General features: G+C 39.6%; 1 protein-coding gene across 3 annotated transcripts in view; it reads left to right on the forward strand.

The window, feature by feature from the left end:
- The first annotated feature begins 310 nt into the window (after positions 1 to 310).
- The window catches only part of pax7 (paired box 7), a 43142-nt gene continuing 20054 nt past the window's right edge, over positions 311 to 23398 (forward strand). The window contains exons 1-5 of one of the 3 annotated variants that reach the window (XM_011474827.3): positions 311 to 840; positions 1807 to 2042; positions 2614 to 2743; positions 3084 to 3212; positions 19403 to 19602. In XM_011474827.3, coding sequence (XP_011473129.1) covers positions 753 to 840; positions 1807 to 2042; positions 2614 to 2743; positions 3084 to 3212; positions 19403 to 19602 — 783 coding nt within the window. In that variant the 5' untranslated portion in view covers positions 311 to 752. Of the gene's footprint in view, positions 841 to 1806; positions 2043 to 2613; positions 2759 to 3083; positions 3213 to 19402; positions 19603 to 23398 lie in introns of all 3 variants that reach the window. The other 2 variants (NM_001305635.1, XM_011474828.3) reach the window with 2 other exon arrangements.

The raw sequence follows: 23398 nt of genomic DNA on the forward strand, positions 1-23398 counted from the left end.
TTTGGAGGAACACTTTTTACTTTATAAAAAAAAAAAAAAGTAAGAAAAGGAATCTATAAATACTAATATTTCACGGGTTTGATCAGCTGAGTGACGCCCAGACAAGAGGCAAATGCTTTCAAACATTATTTAGATCTATTGCGATCCTGAAGTGCTTTTCTTGTTTGGGCTCTTGTGTGAGAAGCGGCAGTGAATTAAAAAAAAAAAAGCGCACGGTGCTGATCTGATTGGTCGGCCGGCTCCTGGCTAAACCCACTCTCCTTCATCCATAAAAGAAAGGGCAGGGAGCCTATGGGAGCGCGCGGCTGTCTCCTCCTACGACATGCACGAAAGTTGGCCACTTAAACTACTTCCAGCAAGCCACCAGACATTATACTGAACCCAAACTAGAACGAGGGGGAAGAGAAACACCAGCGCTCTCAATTTAGGTGCCACTCCTCCATTTCCAAACCTAATTTGTTGCAACATTTTTCTTTATTTTGTGGCACATTCATCACGTCAGGGGAGAGGATCAGTTTTATTCCCCCCTCCGGTGGAAGGAGAGCTTGTCAAGATCACCCGCCTGGGATTAGGATTTGACAGCAGCGGCGCATCTTGTTGAGCGTTTTGAATACATTCCTTTTTTTTCTATTTCACTTTGTTGGGGTTGTTCATCGTTTCTCTGGTTGGGCTGGGGGTCTGGGGAGCTTGGACTTTCTCAGAGCTGAAGGCTCGATCAGTGTCCAGTTGGGTGTTTTTGCCTGGGTGGCTAGATGATGGCTACTCTGCCCGGAACTGTGCCTCGGATGGTGCGCCCTGCGCCAGGCCAGAATTACCCAAGAACCGGTTTCCCCCTAGAAGGTAAGGAAGGGGACAAGGAGTGCTTCTTTTTTGGACTTGTGTTCGAACCCTCAGTGGTTGCCCGCTGTGTGAGCCCTCAGATGTGACACATGCTGAGAAATAAAACAATAACATTGTTGGAACAAAAGCGCAATCACTGCGTATTAAGTTCAATTTAGTTTAGATCAAAATGTTTTTTTAACACAATACTTACATATATATATATATTATTTTGTCAAATGAATACATTTAAATAAACTCTGATAAATTATATCCCAACTTTACTGCTTATCAAAAAAGGCCTCTACATATAACCGTCATATTTTAGTTTCTCTCTTTAATATCCAAATGTTTTCATACATTATTTAACAAATATCTGCAATTTTAACATGTAAATCCATTTTTTAAAATAACTTTAATTTATTCTACTTTTACATTACCCCCACTAAAATCACCAGACACATATGGGCGGGAAAACAAAGAACATTTTTATTTGCATGCATTTGTGGAAACACTTTTCCCAACACCCACTTCGTGCTCAAGTGCTTCGGACGGAAGCGTAAAAAACCACGTAGCTCGCGAGTTCCTCGAGCCCCGGGATTTGCTCAAGTGTCCTGCTGCTGGAAATGGCAATAACACACACAGCAAAAAGATGGCTCAAAGGATCACATCAATATTTGTACAGCATGACTAGGAATAATCAAGGTGGGGAGAGTTGGCCACTTTAGGGTCTCTTGAATGTGAAATTGCTTCCTCAAGTGGCCTCGGACGCATCCTGTCATCCAGACTAAGGCTGCGTCAATTTGGCACCACGCTCCTTTGAAAATGTGCAATATGATAATGAGCGCGTCCTGCTAAATATCAACAACAAATGCGCCACTGATGGAAAATTATCTTTTCAAATTGAAGTGATTTGTTTTTGTTGGTTTTACTTTTATTATTTTCTGCTGCGCGTCTTTGAAGCTGTTGTTGTTTGTTGTGGCGCAGTGTCTACCCCTCTGGGCCAGGGTAGGGTGAATCAGCTTGGAGGAGTGTTCATCAACGGGAGGCCCTTGCCAAATCACATCCGACACAAGATAGTGGAGATGGCCCACCACGGAATCCGACCCTGCGTGATCTCGCGGCAACTGCGAGTTTCTCACGGTTGTGTGTCCAAGATCCTCTGTCGGTACCAGGAGACCGGATCCATCCGTCCGGGAGCCATCGGAGGCAGTAAACCCAGGGTGAGTGGCGGTCCGCCGCCCCAAAAAACTGGGTCACCGCAGCAGGCTGATGGACCCCCTATCTGTCATTTTTATTTTAACAATCCATAAAAGTTTTGTATTTTAAATAATATGAGAAAAAAAACGTATTTTTATATATATGAATAACAGATTATGGATTTAATTGTGCCCTTTTTGTTAATTAAATTCACTGCTTCATCCTTGATGACAAAATGCAAATAAAAAAAATGTTTTAGGCTTTAAACTAAATAACATAACTTTTGGTTTTTGGTTGGAAATATAGAATTAATAATATTTCAAAACATATTTATATATGTGCATTATAATAACATACATTATAGGTCCACACATTTATAAAATATAAAATGTTTTTTAATGAGTTAATTCGTTTTTTTAAACATAAACAAGTATCATATTTCTTTTAAACCCCCTAAAATGTAATTAGTTTTTTTTTTGTGAATGAGATTTTCTTAAAATAAAATAGATAAATAAAAATACAGGTGAAACTAAAATTGTTCGTTTGTTTGCCCCCCCCCCCCATTCTTGCTTGGATTCCATTTCAAACCTAAAGCAGGTGGCAACTCCTGATGTGGAGAAGCGGATCGAAGAGTACAAGAGAGAAAACCCTGGCATGTTCAGCTGGGAGATCCGGGATAAGCTGCTGAAGGACGGTGTGTGCGACAGAAGCACAGTTCCTTCAGGTGAGGCTTCATCTGGTAAGCTGCACTTTTTTATTTTTACTCACTACCAGTGAACACTGCAGCATCACTGACTTCAACATGTCCACTTACTGAAAATGAAACCCCATCAGTAAGCAGCTGTTTGACCTAGAAAAAAAGAGAAAGCTCCTGTTGAAATGTGGCTTCAGTGTTTCTGTTTCATTTTGCTTTAACATTTTGGACAGTTTGGTTTAAGCTGGTGCTTCATGTCAAACTTTTGCTGTGCCTTATTCTGTATCCTTCTAAAATGTTTGATAGGATTATTTTGGTTCTTTTATGGGTTTTAGGGCTAATCACCCATTTACCTTTTTGTTGCCATTAGTGAGCTCCATCAGCCGCGTTTTGAGGGCCCGATTTGGCAAAAAAGATGACGAGGATGACTGTGATAAGAAGGATGAAGATGGAGAAAAGAAAACAAAGCATAGCATCGATGGCATCCTCGGTGATAAATGTAAGTTAACTCAAAATTTCTGAAATTTCAAATTTTATTATCATCATCAAAGTGGGGGAAATGTTTGAAATAGACTTCCTGCCTAAAATCAGATTGTGGGGGGGAAAAACTGTTCTTCCGAGCTGCTGCTAAACAGGCAGAATTCATGCCTGCTCTGATCCTCCGAGCCAGGCACTTGTTCGTTCATGCAATTATTTATGAGAGTCTTGGCAGAAGGTATTTAACTGCAGAAAATTAATTTGTGTGGCGAATTCCTCCTTATTCATTTTCTCAGTCATTTAACGACCTCTAAATGACAGCTGACAGTTGACCCATTTTGCAAACGGTGTCAGTTCACTGACATTTCAACACTTGTCAGTTAAAGTGAAAATCAATCTTTGAATTATAATTATTATTTTTATTACTATTATTATTATTATTATTTCCGGGCACATAAAACAATATATTTTGTCTGTTCGCTTCCTTGTTTTCTACCCTAAAAAGGTCAAATGCTTCTTTAACAATAAAATGTACTAAATGTTCATCACACAAATATTAAAAATAATAATCAATGTATAACGTTGTTTTTTTACTGTCCTGCTTTGCCGGTTTTACACCAATAAACTGAGACTTGCGCCTCTTTAAACCATGCAAACTTTGGCCCTCTTTTATGTGAATGGATTGGAGACAAAAATGCGCAGAGGCTTCATTCTTCCTCAAAAGGACCCCCCCCCCCCCGCTCCAAATAATAAAAAATAGTTTAAAACTTGAATCTGAACTTCACGAGCAAAACCTCCTCTGTCGACGCTTTTCTGAAGTGATGAGTCCGCGGCACAAAAGCAAATCCTGGAAAGCAGGGCGGCGAAAAGAGGAGACTATAGGCCTGACCATTCTCATGGAAAAAAAGGAGAGAAAAGTTTGGACAAAGGGCAGGAGCAGACATAAAGGGGGATGAATAATTCAGTACGCCCCGCTGCTAGATAGTTTTGTAATTTTATATAATGGCCTTTGGAGAAGAATTGGTTGATAGCGTGAAAACGGTCCTCTTTTCTGTCACACCACGCATTAATGTTCGAAGAGAAGAAAAAAAATGTCACCATTTTGTTGCAAATATCTTCTGTGTTCCAGCAGAATGGTTGTAAGCACTGCTGGCCGAAAAACGACCGACATCTTGAGCCGGACCGCGTCTTTACGCACAACCATAAGGCGGTTAATGTGATAGTTGGACGTGTGAAAGGTTGAATTATCACTAAATCATCAGTTCCCCGCAGACCCGCGCGCTGTACGCAGACCGCGCGCGCGGGTTTCTGTCGCTTGTGTTTTAAATTAGGATTGATTTACGTTGCTATAAAAAGCGACGCACGGTGCGCGTAATGTAGTTTAGACGACGAGCATCCGGATGGCGTTTAATAATGTTAATACTTATTAGAGTAAGCGCTTGGAACGGCGCTTGCTGAATAGGTGGCTGTGTTCGTGCCGGGTGTAATAGCTTCCAGGCATGGTAAGAAATGTATTTATCCCCAATCAGCCCCTCACTCTCTCTGAGTTTGAAGCACAGTTCTTATGTGGAGAGGGGTTTTAAAGCAGATTAAATAGAGCCTTTTATTTCTTTTCACTTTCATCTCAGAGCGGAGCTCATAGTGTCTCGCCCTGGGCGAAATAAAAAAACATTTTTTTTTATTTATCCAGATTTTAAGACTTTTATTTATTTATCTGTTAGTTTATTAGGTTTCGCTATTTGGTTTTCTCATATGTTACATCACAGGTTTACTTCAATTTTATCTTCACTGGGATTATTTTTAATTGAACAATGGAGGTTGTTTTTATTTTGCTGCAACGAAAAACGTTGTTTTTCCAAAAGGACATTTATTTGATTTTAACTGGGAAAATGTTCCACTTTTTTTCACTTTCAAGATTCACAACTTATGCAGAAGCGCATGAGCTCTGCAGAAAATTATGCGCAAGAATCTGGGGAGGAAGACGGTGCCAGCGCACACGCAGGCGGCATTATTTTGCGCATGGCCTCGGACGGAATCAGCCGTAATGCACGCTTTTGCCACATTGATGCGTCCTGTTACCGGTCACATGCAGTGGAGACACGCAGCACACACTTCAACAGCATTTTCCCTGCTCCCCTCTAATTACAGATGACACGTGGGGTCACTTCAAAGCTCGGGAATGGAAAAGAAAAAAAAATCAGAGCATTCATCAGGATACATCAACTTTCTTTTTTTAATCATCTTTCTGCAGTCTTCACTTTTTTGTTTGGCATTTATGATATGCTCAAATCATCAGACACAATTTCCTTTGCTCCAAATTCCAAACGCAGTAATCGACAGGCCATTGTTTTCCTCATGAAACAAAACAAAATAAGATGCTTCTGTTTATAAGAATGAGTGTATTTTCACTGCACAAACACACACATGCGCACAGAGATATCCACTCCGTGTGCGCACTTCCAGTCTCTAAGTGTATGGTAATATAATGTAGCTATATTTCGGGTCTAAAGCCGCGCTGAATGAGAAGGACAGGGGAATGAAGCGGGAGACCACTTCAAACAAATCCATCTGGAACAGTGTGTGAGAGAGATTCAGTGAAAGTATGGGGAAGTTATTTAGCTATTAATAACGTTTTTTCCTCAGGCATTGAGAGTGACTCCATCTGCACTTTCTCGCAGCTATTTGGCTGGGTGGAAATTGAGGGAGACCCAAATGTTGGGCAGAGATAACATACCCATCATAGCCCAGACCCTGCGCTGTGCATCACTGCATTAAACTCGGATTAACCTCCCCTGTCCCCGCAGCCACTCAAGCCACATTTCACTGGAATTTACATTGGTAGGCCCGCATTTCTTATGGAAAGAGTTGAAAGAAGCAACTATTATTATTATTATTATTATTATTATTATTATTATTATTATTATTATTATTATTATTATTATTATTATTATTATTGTGTTTTATTTAATTTCTAATGGATTTGTTTATCAACTTTGAACAAGCAATTTCCCCAAAATACCTATATGAATTAATTTAACATACTCTTAAATCACTTAATGTTATTTTTTTCCAACACTATTCAGGTTTTTTCCATGTTTGGATATTTTTTTAGGTTACTTTTTGGAGCAATACTACTTTTGGGGATTAAAGTTCATTTTAACTCAATTTATGTTTTTCTTTTTTCTGAGTTATTTTCTTTTATTTTTCATTTTTTATTTTTTTAGTTTAAACAACCCAGAAAAAAGTCATTCCCTTTTTTTTTACTTTAGAGTTGGGTTTAAAATGACCCAGCATTGGTTATTTTTAACTGTGGAGTTTTTAGTGTGTGATAAGAATAGCCTGAAAGTTTGCGCTCTTAAGTGAACCATTGCTAATTGTAAGATCTGTTCATGTAGTCTGTTCGTATCTATTTATGGATTGTAAACTAATCAGCAGCCTAAATATTTATTCAGATCCGTTGATCTGTGGCTTTTGTTTTTTTGAAATGCATGTGCTGTTATATTGTTGTGCTGGTAATTTACTGCAAGATGTTTTTGATTAGTCCGCCTATAACTGATTAGTTATTGTAATGATTATTTTAAGTTATACCTAACCGTCACTCTTTTTCTACTCTAATGACATGAAATGAGACAGTTGCTGCAACAATTTATTGGCAGGTTTAAACTTAAAATGAACAAAAACAAATAATCTGAAAATATAGGTAAAGTTCTTTTCAGCATGGTCTTAGTGGAGCATGTTGCTTAGCAACTATGTTTTACCATGTTATGGTTAAAAAGGCTTCACAAGTAGAGATTCAGTTAAAAAAAGATGTAGCCTGTTGCTAACTATAAAAAAAAGTCTATCCATGCTTTAATTAGGCCTTATTAGAGGATTTCATTTTTAATTTGTGTTGTATTTTTGATAGTAGACTATTTACACGACTTGATGATAGGAACGACTTGCGGTGTAACAAATTGCCCTTTTGGTAACTTGAGGTAACTTGAGCAAACTGTGCAACACAATAACAAGAAACCCAGTGTTATGAGTAATGAGCATCATTTCTGAGGAGGACAGTTTAAGCTTACAGACCTACAACCCGGCAAGGCGTTTCAGTGTCAGGAGCTTTAAGTGTCGAAAGCATTAAAGAAAAAAAAGTAGAGTAGGTTTAAATTCACTCTGCGCTGGCATTTGACTTTGATCACATGAGAAATATTCATGGAAGCACAAACACCAGCTCTGTCACCATTATCCAGGCTGACAGTGATACCTCTCAAGGCTGTCTATTAATTAAAGTACCGCTTACCATGTGGGACGACTTCCTATCTGGGCACAAAAATGGTTTTTCCATCTCTTGTGGGGCTCTTGAAAAGGGGCAATCTTCCCTCTCCAGCTTCTTGTGGGAAATTTAAAAGTGTACAGAGGAAGACATGGGGATTTCTAGCTCATTTATAAAGACGAGTTTATAATCCTTTCCTGCTTAATAACTTAAAAGGATTCAATTTCTTCCCTCATTTACGGGGTTATGATCACACATTGTTAGATGCAGATAGCAACATTTCAAGGTTAACGTTTCCTGTTTGCAAATATCAGAAAATAAGCTGTAAGCCCATAGGTGCCCTTTGTTTGGCCAGCAAATTTCCTCTCTCAGCACTGATAGGGCCATTTTAGATGTTGTTAGAATTAATGTGATAACAAGAGTGATGCTGCTGAAGACCGGCTGGATAAGATGCCACAAAGCGTTTGTAGAATGATGTGATATTTAATTATAGCATATAATTTCACCACCGAGAATTAAATTCCGTAGGCTTACGCAGACTCTGAGGATTGAGTGACTGGTTGGGGGTCTCAAGCCATACGAGACAAATTAAAGAGGAAGCACTGCCCTCCAGGTATCCTGTCACAACAGTAGGGTGCTTCAGTGCGTCTCTCATTTCTGTCTGTGTTTTACTCCGCCAATTTTCACTGTGGCACTCTTGGATGCTGTGGCGTGCCTGCAGGGCTGTGGTCCAAAAGAAATAGAAAATCTCTATGTTTTATCCTCTACTTTCCTTCCAGTTTGATTTTTCTCTCCCCTCTTTTCTCATTTTTTCTACACACCACACACAACAGCTGGGGTTTGAAAACTTAAAGAAAGATCATTTCAATTTTACATTGACCAGAAAGTACCAAAAAAGTTTTTGTCAATGTTGTCTTGTTTTTGGTTTTAGATCATTTTATTGTAAATCATTTTAAACAGGAAGACGCTGTGAGTTTGTCTAAATTGCCAATATTTTATATTCCAAAGTGTTGTGCAATTATTACAAATAATAATAATTTTCTTGTTTTTTTAAATAATCACATGTGTACTTCAAATATAACAAATTTATGCCACACTTTTTACTATTATTTTCCTTTTATTTAGTATTTTCAGCCCGTCTGCCACACACCCACTTCAGCCCTTTAATTTATTCCCCAAATTGGCAGCGTTTTGTTAACATTAATGTTTAATTGGCTGTAAGAAGATGAATGAGGCTGACAGGAATCAGCTGTCCACAGATTCCCCTGTGAGTCTGACTCGGAAATCATAACCTGCCCAGCTTTTCCCTAACTGAAACCAGCTCGTTGAACTTGTCACATCTAATTAGTCTGTTAAAACGCAGCCAGTGAATCAGGGAGAAACAGTAGGCGGTTTGGTCCGGGGCAGCCAATAAGGCCTTTTTGGGTCAAATAGTAAAGGGGTGGGGGTCAGTAATGGTGGAGTGGGCGATGGGGGTATGGGGGGGATGACAGCGTGGCTGAATTGGACTGCTGCAAATATTATTTTTATCCTTTCTTTAACTTAAACTCTTATTTACCAGCAAACTAAACATGCACTGGTAAGCTTTGATTTAATCATGAAAAAATATATATCTTTATGAACGACTATTTCATATTGAGTTTTATTTTATATCTATCTATCTATCTATCTATCTATCTATCTATCTATCTATCTATCTATCTATCTATCTATCTATCTATATATATATATATATATATATATATATATATATATATATATATATATATATATATATATATATATATATATATATATAATGAGAGAGAGAGAGAGAGAGAGAGAGAGAGAGATAGATAGATATATATAGATATTTTTTTTACAAACTTAAACAACAGATTAACAGTTTGCTTCCTCCACACTTTTTCTTTTGCAATCTATTTTCTTAGTGTGTTAATACATAAATGAGGAAAAATGACTGTTTTATTCATATTTTAAATCTTAAACAGAAATTCATACATATCTAAATGTCCATATACTTCCTTTAAAATAAACATTTTTGGGCTGTTTCCTTTTAAGACACATTTACAGACTTTTATTTTGTAAATATTTTCAATTAAAGGATCTCTTTGTACCTTCTGTGCAAATGTGTGAGATTTTGCAGAAGCGTTCTTTCTTCGTTGGAATGGCTTTTTTTCCCTTCTCGTCTACTTGCTACATGAAGTCCCTGTGATGTTTGACAGCCTACTCTCACCATTGTTGGATGAACGGCCACAAGAATAGAAAGAGAGAAAGAAGAGGGAGGAGAAAAGGCCCTTCTGTTATTTTCGGTCTTGTGACTTGCTGCATAGGCCATTCAGCAAAGTTGATGAACTCCTCCAAAAAGTTTATTAAGGGGACGAAAACAATGCAAACCAAAGCCTCCGGGTGCCTGCGCAGACAGTTTATAAACTAGCTGCTATTGTGCCTCAAAGGCAGATGCATGAATACTTTTGAATAGGAGCCTTCAAACTGACACGATCAGGCTGGACAGCAGCAGTTTTAAAGAGAGACAGGGTGCTTCTGCTGGAGCTCAGATCTCTGCCTTTTTTGCATTAATGTACATCTGCAAAGGAAAGGGGGAGGAGGAATTGTCATGGTCACAGAGTTTCTCTGTGGCTTTGTTCTACATGTGCTTTAAAAAAAAATGATCTGAGATCGTCTTGGATTCTTTGAGTCCAAAATTAAAAAAACGCACATAAACTTATGTCAAAGTTCAATTATTCATTAAGTCAACATGAATGCTTTTAGTTGATGAACTCCTAAAGTAAAAAGAACAGCATCCCGGTTTTTGTTTTGGATAAACTGGGTGTGAAAAGTTGGGACATTTCTGATCATTTGTGCAAACAGAAATGAGCTTGTGAAGTCGATTCCTTATTTTTCTCTTTTTCAGTAAACAATAGACTGTCACTCTTTGTCCGTCCACCCTCCTTCTGTCCCTCCCACCTCCACTCTCCCTTTTAGCCCTCTCCGTCTCTGGCTCTGTGCCTCTCAACATCAGAGGGAGTCCAGTGATTTGTGACCCCAGCAACCCACACTTAATCTGGCTAAAGAGGGAGAGCATCCCGTTTTCAGCTCGGCGGGCCCCAAACAGGCCAAGCCTGCTCTGGCAGGTGTCACCATTAGCAAACAATTGGTCCCCAGTCTCATGGCCCGTACCCCAGTGCGACACTGAACCTAAACTATTTGAGACTTGATGAAAGGATGCACCAAATAGGGAATGTGGACGGGAGGAGAGGAGGGTGAGGACAAGGGAGAGATTACACTCTCAGACAGCTATTAGCAGGGATGAGGCTTTTCTAAACAAACAAAAAGAACGAGAAGAAGACGATCAATATTGTGTTAGTTTAGCGAGTGGCAGAGTGGCTTTGGAGTATTTATTTTCTGCCCCATTGTTTTTTTCGACCTTTCAAATGTCTGTGGGCCATATTGGCAATCCAATTAGGTTCTGAGAGGGTCCCTGGGAGGCCCAATTTTTCTGTCGGCCAGTTTGTGGGCAGTTCATTCACAGATTTTGTGTTGTAATGAATCCTGATTGGCGAGTATTACTTTGGATGGTGGACAATGACCGGGTTGTCTGCTGGGGTGGGGGGACAACACTCTGTGATGACAGAGGTCTGCTTCACCCGGTGGGATTGCAATCCCTCCACTTCATTAGACAGAAACGTCTTAGCAAAGAGGCCTGAGGTAATGGGAAGAGAATGAGTTGACATGTGGACTGCTGCTTCTGTTGAGTTGGTATATGTCCTGACAAGAGGGTCTATGTTTTTTTAAAAGCCATTTATTTATCCCTCAAGACTGATTCCTTGCCATGCCACAAGAAAAGACAAGTGTTCGCTGCGGGGGGGGGGGGATTTGTTTCAAAGGTTTTAATGGGAAAACCTCTGGTTTTTGCAATTGGAACAAAATCATATTTAATTATTTTAGATGTCAGCACCAAAAAATAGAAACATCTCATTATTGTTGCTGGTATTCTGCAAACAAATTGTTTAAATATGTGTGAGGAAAAAACCACAGATTCTCTAAAAATATTTTTCAGAGAACTACAGTAGTCAAAATAAGTTGATTAATTTATTTTTAGGATTGTTTCTGCTTCAAACAACACAACTAATATAGAGACATTTCGAAAATGTCCATTTAAATGTTCCTCAACTATTTTCAAACCATATTTTCATCTTTAAACTTTAACAGGAGAATAACTTTTATTACGAAAATTAAATTTGGACACATTATGACCAAATCCTGTAAGTCTGTAAACACTCCATCGCTTACGTTCCACTGTGTTTGATTAAGAAACTGGAGGCAGCGCTTTTCTTTTTGACCTGAAGCACCTTTTTCTCGGTTGCACTGGTGATGTGTCCCCTCTTTTATATTGAATTTATTCATATTAATTTTCCTTCCCAGCATTCCCTGTCCATGTTTAAAAAAAATGATGACTGAATTTCAGTAAAAAAAAGCTAAACTGATCAAATCATAATCTCTTTCTGTGAAATTGAGAAATAAACAGTCGTACCTGTAATTCAGTCAAAATTTTTATCCGATCAGAGTAAAAAAGAAATGTAACGGATCTTTGGCTTGACCATTAAGCCGTTGATATTGAGCTAAACAATAAAAGAACATGAAAAAATGCTTGTACGGTACATCAGGATATCTCAGGCTTTATTATGTCCATATTAAATTATGCGACGGATGAGCGGACTAGAGGCGCATAATTTATTGAAAGAAATGTAGTTTCCTCCAATTCGCCTTGCTAGCTAAGGTTGTCAAAGTCTGACAGCTGGCACAGATCAGGACAGTGTGTTGCATTATGGCCGTCCGCTGGTTACCATGGAGTTGCATTAGAAAAGACAAAAAGCATTTCTGGCTAATTTTATTACAATACAGGAATAGCCCACATAATGTGCAACAGTAATTATGTTTAGCACAGTGCGCCCACGCTCTCCCTGAGTGATGAATGAGGAACATTGACCACGGTCTCCTAGTTTTAAAATCGCCATTAGCCTATGCTACTTAGGGCCAGAACATTTCACATTTTATGCTCTTGATGTGCCACACCACTGAAATATTCATTTGTTTTAATTGTGCAGGTTTTTTTTTTTTATTACCACAAAGACAATAAACATGTTCCCCAAGTGTTGCAAATCAGAAGTGTGTTTTTTTTTCTGTCGCCACGCTAAAATGTGAAAGCGCTTGTCCAAACAGTGGGGTGGAGCTCCTGTTCCATTCCACAAAATAACAACTTGAAATGTTGTCCCCCCCTTTTCAACTAATGGGCTTATTTCTGCATCGTCAGTCATTCTCTCCTTGGGGAATATGTAGTCTCAGTATAAAAAGCTTTTCTGCTGTGAACATTATAACCTCTTACTATAGGGGGACTCTTGGAAATTAATGCCAAGCACTGAAATGCTGGAATGTGTCCCAAAAAAAAGGCTTTTTATGGAAAATGTTTAGTTGATTCTTGAAGATAAAGTGGTTTCTTTAATATGTGAGATCAGAGGAGACTGGTTTTTAAAGATTTCTATTTTCTAAGTTATGGTGATAAAAAAACAAACGTTTTGCTTTCACAAAAAATAAGGAGCTAATATGATAGTAATTATCTTTGGTCAAAGTGTCTTTTAAAGGAGAAATGTGGTGTTCCTTTCAATTATTTCTTTATTTTCAAGCTTTGTTTCAGCTCCTCTTTCACAAACTCCTCTTTTCTTCTGGAAATCTCAAACTTTTCCACAATATTTGCAGCCCATCCCTGTCCAGAAAATTAGAAAACTTCCCTGAGGCACATAAAAATGTCCAGTGTGCATTCCTATATGCTGCCCAGTAATCTCTCCTTGGCTTTATTGAGAAAATGATTTGTTCCTCCAGGAGTCCTCAGCTCACAGCCTTGAGACGTAGCTGTTTGATTTCCTGCGTTGGTTTTTAGAGATCTATGCTGGGGGACCGGAGCACAGGCTCTAGTGCCATTTGGAGGAGACCCCCATGGGCGCTTCTTTACTTTCTTGTGCTCTCTTAATTTCATTACTTTGGTGTGACCTCAATTAGCAAAGACTTGGGTTCAGGCTGTGACATTCTGTTCACAGAAGAGAAACCCCAGTGTGAAGTTAAGTCTTAGTGAAGAAGTGAGAGGTGGCAGAAGTCTTATATCCAGAGTTACATTTAGCTTCTTCTGAAGTTTCAAAATGATCTTTTATACATTCTGTTGTAAAGTTTTGTTCTTAAAAATAAATTGTGCACAAAAAGTTCAAGTATTTAGTAAAAACTAATGAAAACTTGAACGATTAAAGGTTATTTCTGCATGGAATTGATGAGAAGAACCAATGCAGAATAAAGAAATAATAATGCTCCAAGACGCCTTGAGCCCTAATCAGAAACATTGCACGCCTTGAAGTCAAAGGCAAACGTTTATAATGTCTCTAATATCCCACATTTAACCAGTAGTACGTAAAATAAAAAGAATCCCACCCTTCAAGCTCTTCACGCTTTCACACTTAGGCAGCGCAGAGGCATGGGGAGTCAATATGTCAGCGTTTATGGATGCCCTGCGGAGGTGCACAGGGCTGTCAAGCCTCTATTCATGCTCTAATGGCCCCCTGAGGAGCTCGTCTCTCTGGGCTGAAAAGGCCGGGAGGCCCAGTGGACGCCCTGTTGTTGAAGGTGAGCATGCGCTCTCATGGACGCGCTGCGCCTTCATCCATATGACAACAGCCATAAAAGAGCATCGCTCTCACTGCTTCCCCCCCTCTCCTCTGCATACCCCTCAACCCCTCCACTTTCTCCCCACCTCAAACAGAGAGAAGGGGGCTAATTGTTTGTTGTGAGAGCCAAAGATTATAGAGCCTCCCATCTTTCTTTCTCCCTTGCCTTTTTCCTCCTTTTTTTTAAACCCCCTTCTTTTTTCTTTTTTTTTTCTTCTAAGGACCACGATTCTGTCAGACAAACAAGGGAAGAAAAGTGTTGGAATTTTCCTGAGGAATGTCGATCCAAGACAGCCTTAAACTGCCACTCTGGCAGGCAGAGCTTACATGCTAAATTGCAAAAAGCTAGCCCCTCTTTTAGTTTCATCACATAGTTATTGCACTCGGTCGAAGTTGCTTTCTCACGTCCTTGAACTGAAGTGAATTTTTTTTGGCACAAGTGCTCCTGGCGAAAAGCCACTTGCTGTAAACCTGTAACTGAAAAGATGTAACCTTGAGATACAGCAAACACCACTGACATCTGCCTGTAAAAGGGTGAATTTTTCAACTTGAACTCCACTTAATGTTTGATGGAATAAAATTCAGCTAAATTACAAATTATGAGCCCCAAAAAATCCACCGACAACCAGGGGAAGTTTTTTTTACAAGGCCGAGTAAACAGTTAAGTTGATGTTCTCTTTATATTCTGTTTATCTTGTGTTTGGAATATTCAATTGCATGCAGATATCCACAGGAAAAGATTATTCAGAGACAAACTGTGTTTAAAGCGTTGTGGTTATCGCTGTCTTCTATCTTGTATTCACATAAGGGTCCTATCTCATACATCGTAAATGCCTTGAATCGCTTGCCTCCTTTAAATTGGCAAGCCCTTCAGGATGAACAGGCAAGTGTATTAAACTGAGATGCCGCACCATTCTCCAAAAAATGCAAATTGGGAAGTTGTTAGTTATTTGATGTTGCTGCACGATCCCCCCCGCCCCCGAAACATCCCTCCACTCCAGTGTTGGTGGTTGAATCGCATGCAGTCCTAGGGACAGGCAGGGCTGTTTATATGCAGGCCTGGAGCAGAGAAGACAGCGCAGAGACAGATGCATGTCAGAGATAGCAGATCCCATCTGAGGCAGATGCCTCTTATCGCAGGCCTGTTTGCATAATTAGTCCTTTTGATATTCACTCCCTCTGACTGACAAAAAGTATAATTGCAGTATCTAGTACGACAAAAGGTAGGCACAAAATAAACAAGTCAACATAAATAGGGAGAAAAGATGTGGTGTTATTTTTGTCCTGTGGGAAAAGAAGAGGGAGGAAAAACAGCATTTTGAACTAAATCTGCTGTCAGTCACAGTCAACTGGTGTGACTCGGTGCTCAGAGGCTGGTCCTGTGAATGCTTGCAAAACACTGAGCGTGAGGCCTGATTGTAATTATGCTGGAACTAATATGCTTTTCAAAATGAGCCATTATGAGCTAATGCTGCACTGCCAAAGCCCTGTCTGTATTTGTCCCTCTGTCTTGAACAGTTTGCAAAGGTATGCCTGATATTGAGGCCATGGGTTATGATATCAGAGAACAGAGATGGTTGCTATACTTTATGCTGCTTTTAGGTGAGTTAGAGTGGAGGCCAGTTTTGCATCTGCTGCCTTCTTGCAGCAATTTTTATAGCACTATTTAAATGCATTTTATGGAACCCAAAACAAATGCAATTTTAAAATAGTTTTATATGTCACAAAAACACATTTAAGGAGATACCAACAGATCTACAACTACTAACAACTACTAACAGATCAATTAGTTAATTGCCACAATAAATGGACTGTATGGAATGGAATAAAATGGTCTGTTTTATTAGCATTACCTCAGCTTCACTGCTGTAAAGTGAACAATTTGAAGATGGAGTGTAGGAGGGGAGGAGAAGACATGAGGGCCGGGGTTGAGGAAACTGGGTGATGAGGATCCCAGCTGCTTATGGTCTCTTTGGAAGGTCAGCAGAGGAGCATCAGAGAAGAGCCTTTTAACCTCCCAGTAACCTTAAAAACTATTCACTTAAAGCGCAGGTCACCCAAGGCAAGATGGTTGCCTCGATGTAAAGATCTGGTGGGAATTTAACCGTCATTAGACCATAATTACGGTGGAGTGAAAACACCAAATGTATTTTCTCCACATCTTCAAGGTTTGGTCAGCAGCAAGTCAGATGTATATATATATATATATGTACATATATATATATTTTACCATTTTTTATATCTCACATATAACCAGAAATAAATGTTCAGCCAGTTTAATCTACCATAATGGTCTCTGCAATGTCATGCTTTTTTCCAACAGTGTTCTTCTTTGCGCATGCTCCCTTGTCTCCACCGATTTTCACGAAATTCCCCCTTGGTAGCTTTTTGCGTAATCGGACGGACAAACAGACAAAGAAAATGACGTCGATTACATCTCAGCTCTCACCTTGCTGGGGGAGATATTGAATTTGATAAAGATGGAGAAGCAGAGTATTAAAGCTATTGCTGTGGCTGGTCCTCCCTTTATTCTGAATCCTATTTCTTAGCAGGTTCTTTATTCTCCAACATTTCAATGTTCAAAGGAAATGAGGGGGGCAGAAGAAAAGCTTATTACACCGGAAGATATTTGAAACTAATTCTAAGAGGTTGTGAAATATCTCCTGGAATTTTATTTTTTACTTTATTTGGGGAAAAACACATTGCTGTTATCAATTTTAAATCTAAAACTTTGTGTTTACTGCAATTCTTTCTTTGCTTACTAATAAGATTTCTAAGAATCTGCAAATGGTAAAATAAATCATAATTTATATTTATATGTTTCAATTTGAATGTTGGTCAACTAAATCTTTCAGAAGCCATGAAACCCAAGAAGTCTAGGTGCTTTTGCTCAAATAGCTCCCGGTGTTATTTTTCATCTTAATCAAGCATTTGCACTGACAAAGTAGAGTGTAAACCTGATTAATTCCTATTTATAATTTAAATCATTATTGGGGTAAACCTTAGAGGGCCCCTGGAGGAGAGTACACAGCACTAATCATGCCCAGTGGATGGAACATAATTAGATTCTAATTGGACAACAACTAATGAGACAAGGCACGAGTGGTTTATCAATATCCACTGAACCTTTGAGAGGGAATTACTGCAGTCGTATTATACAAAGGTCTAATCAGAATGTAGCTTTTTGTGGCTGGTGGACCTTTAAAGAGTTGACCTCGGCAGTCGTGCATGGATTTCATTCAGTCGCATTTTATCTTTGGTAATTTAATCTTTTGTAATTTAGAGCCACCTCTGAGGTGCTTGCTTTCTTTCCATTGTGGTGTATTCATTCTCTGTTGCAGGCTGAGCCTCACATCAACAAAGAAGGCAGCCGTGTGTTATTCTCTTTCCCTCTCCCACCAAATATAGTCAGCATATAGATGAGTTTTAGACCCTCAGTCCTATTTGGCTCCATGCAGCAAAGACCATGGTCCATTTTGCCTTACTTATCGCAGACAGGGCTGTTGACCTGCTGCCTCTGGTTCATGTACAAGAGCAGATGTGTTGCAGTTTAATGATTCTTTTGGTATTTAGCAGTCATTAGCTTAGTGGCACAGATTGCTAAAGAGGTTTACTGGTGTAGTAAAGCCAATGCAAAAAGCAAGAACAAAGAAAATAATGAAGGGGGATTTTTTTTTTTGGCGTCTTTCTCCAAAGTCCTCTGAACATATGTCCATTCCGACCTCCGTTTCTTCCCGCTGAGACACAGAGGTGACTTTGGAAAGTGATCTGCAGACTGCCGGGCTGGTCTCAAGTGTCGTCATGGCAAGTTACCGTGTAAATGAATGTAGGCTTTTTCATGAAAACCAACAAAGGGGTTATGTGGTGTATGTACATATTCAACTTTGTATGTTCAAGGGTGTCTGCAGTGGTGTGAGCTTGTGCTTCAAGAATCAATCTTTATTAAAAAGGATAAGACTGAAGAATTGATTTAATGAATGCGGCCTCATGTCCTGCAGCCACATGTAATCCGCAGAGAATCATTGAGCACGAGCTCAGGGGGACAAAAAAATGTTCGTAGAAGACTCGTAGAGTGGTCTGTAATGATAGTCTCCACATAATCCCATAATTCCTTGTTTAATTAAACTCTGGAGCTGGCCTTGAGACTTCACCAGCTCTGTTGCTCTTTTGTTCTCACAGTTGTTATTTGGAAGCATGGTCTGAGTATTCCTTTTTTTTCCTTCCACTTATGCTAAAAGATTTGACTGAAGTAAAACCAATGTGAGCTGTGAAACAATGAGTTAGACTCAGGTGAGCCTCTCCGGTTCAGTCGAACGGCATAAGGTCTCCTCCAAAGCCAGAAATCGCTTCTTGCACCCTCTTTTTTAAACATCTCCCTTTTTTTTTGTCTCCCACACTTTCTGGACTGTGCATGATGCAATCCAACAAGGCCTAGAGCAAGACTGGCACATCACTCCGCCTTGTCAATGTCTCAATGGGGAAATTATGAAAATAAGAATTTTATGACATGAAATGAAAAGGGCCATGTAGTTTGAATAGACATGCAGAGGAGGTGAAAATGATGCAATTTTCTAAATTCAGTTATAATGGTAATGTGCAATGCTAATGCGTATTTGCTGTCAAAAATTCCCCTGTCGGCCTGGATTGTACAGCTTTGAGCTGCATCTATATTTCTCAAGCAGAAATTCTGCTCAGTTGAATGCTTGAAAAGTAATGTCAAATGTGCTTTAATTCATTTATTGATAGCAGGTGGAAACACACAGGGACTGAATAGGTTTGGTGTGATATTGTGCTCTATTTTACACACTTTGGCTAAGTTGTGTATAAGCAGTGCACCCTGGGCCATTGACAGAGAAAAACAGGGTGAGGAGCAGCAAGGTGGCCTGTGCAGATTAACCCCTCCACGCATCAGCACCCCTCTCCCTCTCAGCTCTCAGCCCTCACCGCCTCTGGGGCCCAGCTCAAAGGCAGGATTGTATATCAGGGCCTCTTCTATGTTAAATAAATATCCACAGATTAAGATAATATTCTTCCAGTTGTATATTCAGAGTAGAGTAGCTGTCATGTGAATCCTCTCTGATGCCAAACCTCCTTCTCCACAGCAACAAAGGAGGCTCCTTTTTAAAATGCAGATAACGCTGGTGTTTCCTGCAAACAGCCCACAGTTAATTCTCACAAAAGACGACCTAACTTCGGTTTGATTGTGTTATCTCACAGAAGGCACCCTCTGCACCTTTCTCCTCACCTCAGGTAGCCGCACAGATGACGGTTCAGATGTGGATTCGGAGCCCGATTTGCCCCTGAAGAGGAAGCAGAGGCGCAGCCGCACCACCTTCACTGCGGAGCAACTAGAGGAGCTGGAGAAAGCTTTTGAAAGGACACATTATCCTGACATCTACACCAGAGAGGAGCTGGCTCAGAGGACAAAACTCACGGAGGCCAGAGTACAGGTCAGATCCACTATTTGTGAGCCTCCGTAATTCAAAACGTACTCCAAAAACTATCAACCTGCTGTTGTGATTACATCTTTAATGTTGCAGCTTTTTAAAATTGAAGGGGTCTAATTTGAAATATTACATTTCATAAACTTTTCTTTATACTGCTTCCTTATTTTATTCATTTTGTATTGATTTATTTGTACACGGCAAAATATAGAAAAAATGTAAAAATCTTTCATATTTAAACCTTTTCTTTAAATAAGCAAAAGAAAATCTGACAATGGGTTATGAAAATAGTCTTACCAAGAATTCGTAGTTTAAGAAAAAAAGTCTTGTCACAAGGACATGTTTTTTTTAACTATAGGGGTATAACGAGTAATCGACCTAATCATTGAATCGATTTATATTCCTATGATCCAACCAGATCGGTTTGTGTGAGGCAAGTTGTTCATTGAATCGACCTATACCATTATAAAATCTTTTCAAAATGAAACAAATCGATAATTTACTTTGGAAAATCCCATATGGATGGAAGCACAGTTTGTTTTTTTAAATATAATATATAATCAACCAAGTGCATCACAGTGATGCACACTTGTGATGCAGCAAAAATGAATCAGTGCATCATTCCAGTCCAATGTGTGGAAACACTTTGAATTTAGCTAAGATAGCCACACAGTGTGCTAGAATGTGCCGACAGAATGTTGATCATTTTGATGTAGAAAAACAACAGTGGGCTGAACTTAATGAAACTAAAATGTGAATGGATTTGTCTTTAATTCTTGTTTACATATTTGTTTGTACACGTATTTAATTTACACTTGATCATCTTGCAAGAAATCTAAGAAATCTGGAAAACCTAATCTGTTTAGTACCCGAGTGTTTCTCTCTGAGTCACACTGGTTGAATTTTTGGCTAAAAAGGTCCTGGATTGATTTTAGGTCAGTGAATCAGATCGAAAGGGAACGTTTATAATGAACCAACATTGACTATGAATCTTATCAACAACAACAGATTACCAATGGTAAAAATGACTAAGATTATTTGCAAATGAAAACTTTCTTGATAAAAGTACTGGCTTGCAAGTCTGAAAATAAGACAATTTCTTCAAAACAAGGGACTTTTTACTTTCTTAAGATTCAGTATCTGCAGTGCATTGTGGGTGACGGGACCTCGAAGTGAGCCTTCCGTTAAGCAGAGAGAGCTTCTTCCATCAGCATTGGTTAAAAAGCCTTCAGAGCTCTGTACAAACAGAGAAAAAAAAGAAAAAATGACAAAAAAAGACACCACTTGTTCTTCCAACCAGAGCACTGATATATTCATCTATCAAGACCATGTTCCGCTTTTATCATCGCTCACTGTGAAATTTTGGAGAGTTTGCTTTCCATTATTACCCTTCATGTTCAAACGCTTGACAGAGAGACTTCCTGCTTCCACACTCCCGAGCAGCAGCGAGCGCGCTCTGACAGCCTGAGTGCTCCTCGGTTGTATGTGAGATTGAAGAAAGATGTGTACAGTAGAGTTACAGCAGCAGCTGTTCCCCCAACGATGGAGAAGGAGAGAAAAAAGGGGAGAGAAAGGGAACGCATTCCTGATGGATTTCTCATTTCGGCCTTTGGCCAGGATCTCATCCCATCACTTTCAAGCTTGCCGCTGCTTGTAAAACCCTCCACATATCACACAGGGCTCCTCATCCTCTCCAGGGACCCCATGCCCGGACAACAACATTAATCAATCAGCCACTTGTAGTAAAAAAAAGAAAAAGAAAGGGGGGGACGGGTGAGGGGTGTGTAGGTTAGCCCTCTCCTCTTACCACAGCCCCACAGACTCACATTAAAACTACCCAAACTCCTCACCGCTTGCTAACTGTTCATCACACTGCCAACACGCAGCTCCGGTAACTGATTCCACACATGTCTTTGTCTGTCTTAAAGCACCCCCCCACCAACATGGAAGAGTTTCCGACATATCTGTGTGTTTAATAATTCACTCAGAATGGTCTCATGGTTGGACCTCTGTTTGGCTGCAAACAGAGGTAATAAAACAAAAACGGAAGAACATATCAGCTGCTTCTTATGCTACGTACACAATAAGCATGTGATGCGTGTCCAGGAACGCACTAAATATACATTCTTGAATGAACGGTTAGAATATGATGTTCACACGTGACTGTCGCTACCCAGTACTGACGCTTGAACCTGCAGTTGTGAGAAGAGTTGTGAAAAGAGTCGTGGTGCGAAATGTCAAAGCGGTGTAAATCTGGTGAATCTTACTCCAGGCTTTTTCTTTCACAGCTCTATTCTGATATGAAAGACTGTGTGTCCTAGAATTACGGCCGGGCACAAACAGAAATGACTAATTTCTCCTTCATGATTAATTTTCAAACAGTTGGCACTACCGTGAATTAAAGGGGGGATCATCCATACGTCACTACCAAATCTGAGTCCCTGATTGGTCAAAGTTCAACTGGTTTAACTTTCTAAGGACGTTAAATGGACGTGCATAGACACGCATAGAGGCGCGTTTACATAGACTCATTTGAAAGTGGCTAATTGAACAAGCGTGTCAGAGCCCAGTGTGAACGAGACAGATTGTAGTCATGCTTATTTAAATGAAACACAATGATAAAGTTCAAAGAAAACGTTAGCAGGTTCGTGCTTCACCGTTAAAACTACAACAACGTCAATAAACAACTGCATTTTTTCTGCTCCCATCAGAGTTACCATCAAGGGCAGTAAAACTTCATTTTGGAGGGTAATTCATGCCCATAGAAATACCTGTGACTTATTGGAGCAGTGTGGCAAATATTTATGGACCAGCACTCCCAAAATTGGCTAAATGTGAGAGCAGGAGAAGAAAGACACTGGAGTGACTGCTGTCTCTTTGCAGTTAGATAATCAACTTAAATAATCTCATGTGAAAACCTGAGGAATTTGAGTCATGGCTATAATTTGTTAATGCTGTTTTCCTTATAATCTAATTTCTTAAGGCTTTGAAAGTCTCAAAAGGTCAACTCAAACTTAATTTTCTAAGAATGCTATAAAGAAAAAGGAGCTCTGGTAGCCAAAATAAATGTCCTTCGTATTGCTGCAGCTTGTATGCTTCAAGGAACAGTTTATCTTTGTATGCTTGTATGTCAACTTTAAGTTAATCAAATTTAGAATCTTTTTTTCTTCTTAAAATGCTTGTATAATTTTTTTTAAATACCAAAACGCGAAACAAAGTCCCACCCCAGGTTTTCACAAGGGTGCCCACATGGCCCATTGTGAATCAGAGGAGAGGACACCCTTCGGCCTGAGAGCAAAGCTTCTCCAGAACAGCTGCAATGACGCATCCTGCAGATGTCCAGACACTTACTACAGTTTGGGGCTCCCATAGACACTGGGGGGCTGTGGATGAGTCTCCAACACTCATATTTTACCAGGAATTTGTGTGAGCTGTCATGCTTCTCTGTCATCCATTTGTCATTAAACATGGTGATAATGTGGAAAGCAGTTTTTAGCCTGGTGCAAAAAAAAAAAACAAACCAAACAAACGTGCCTTTAGAACCTCCGTAAAAACGCGAACGTGTGTCGTCAATTTAACTGGTGAAATCTTGCGGAAGTGACAAGCTTAGCTCTGACTCCAAACCTAAACTCATAAACACAGCTACCCCCATTACCCCCAAGTGTCTGCCTTCGCCTGTCATTTTAAGCACCTCTCACCATCTATCTTGGTCAGCTCAACTGCCCCTTTCAGCTGAGCTACTGGCGTTCCTTTACCACCATGAGTCCTGCAATGGTTTTATCACCCCACCTGACAAATTGTG

This window comes from Oryzias latipes, chromosome 5 (genome assembly GCF_002234675.1).
Source record: "Oryzias latipes chromosome 5, ASM223467v1".
NCBI lineage: Eukaryota > Metazoa > Chordata > Actinopteri > Beloniformes > Adrianichthyidae > Oryzias > Oryzias latipes.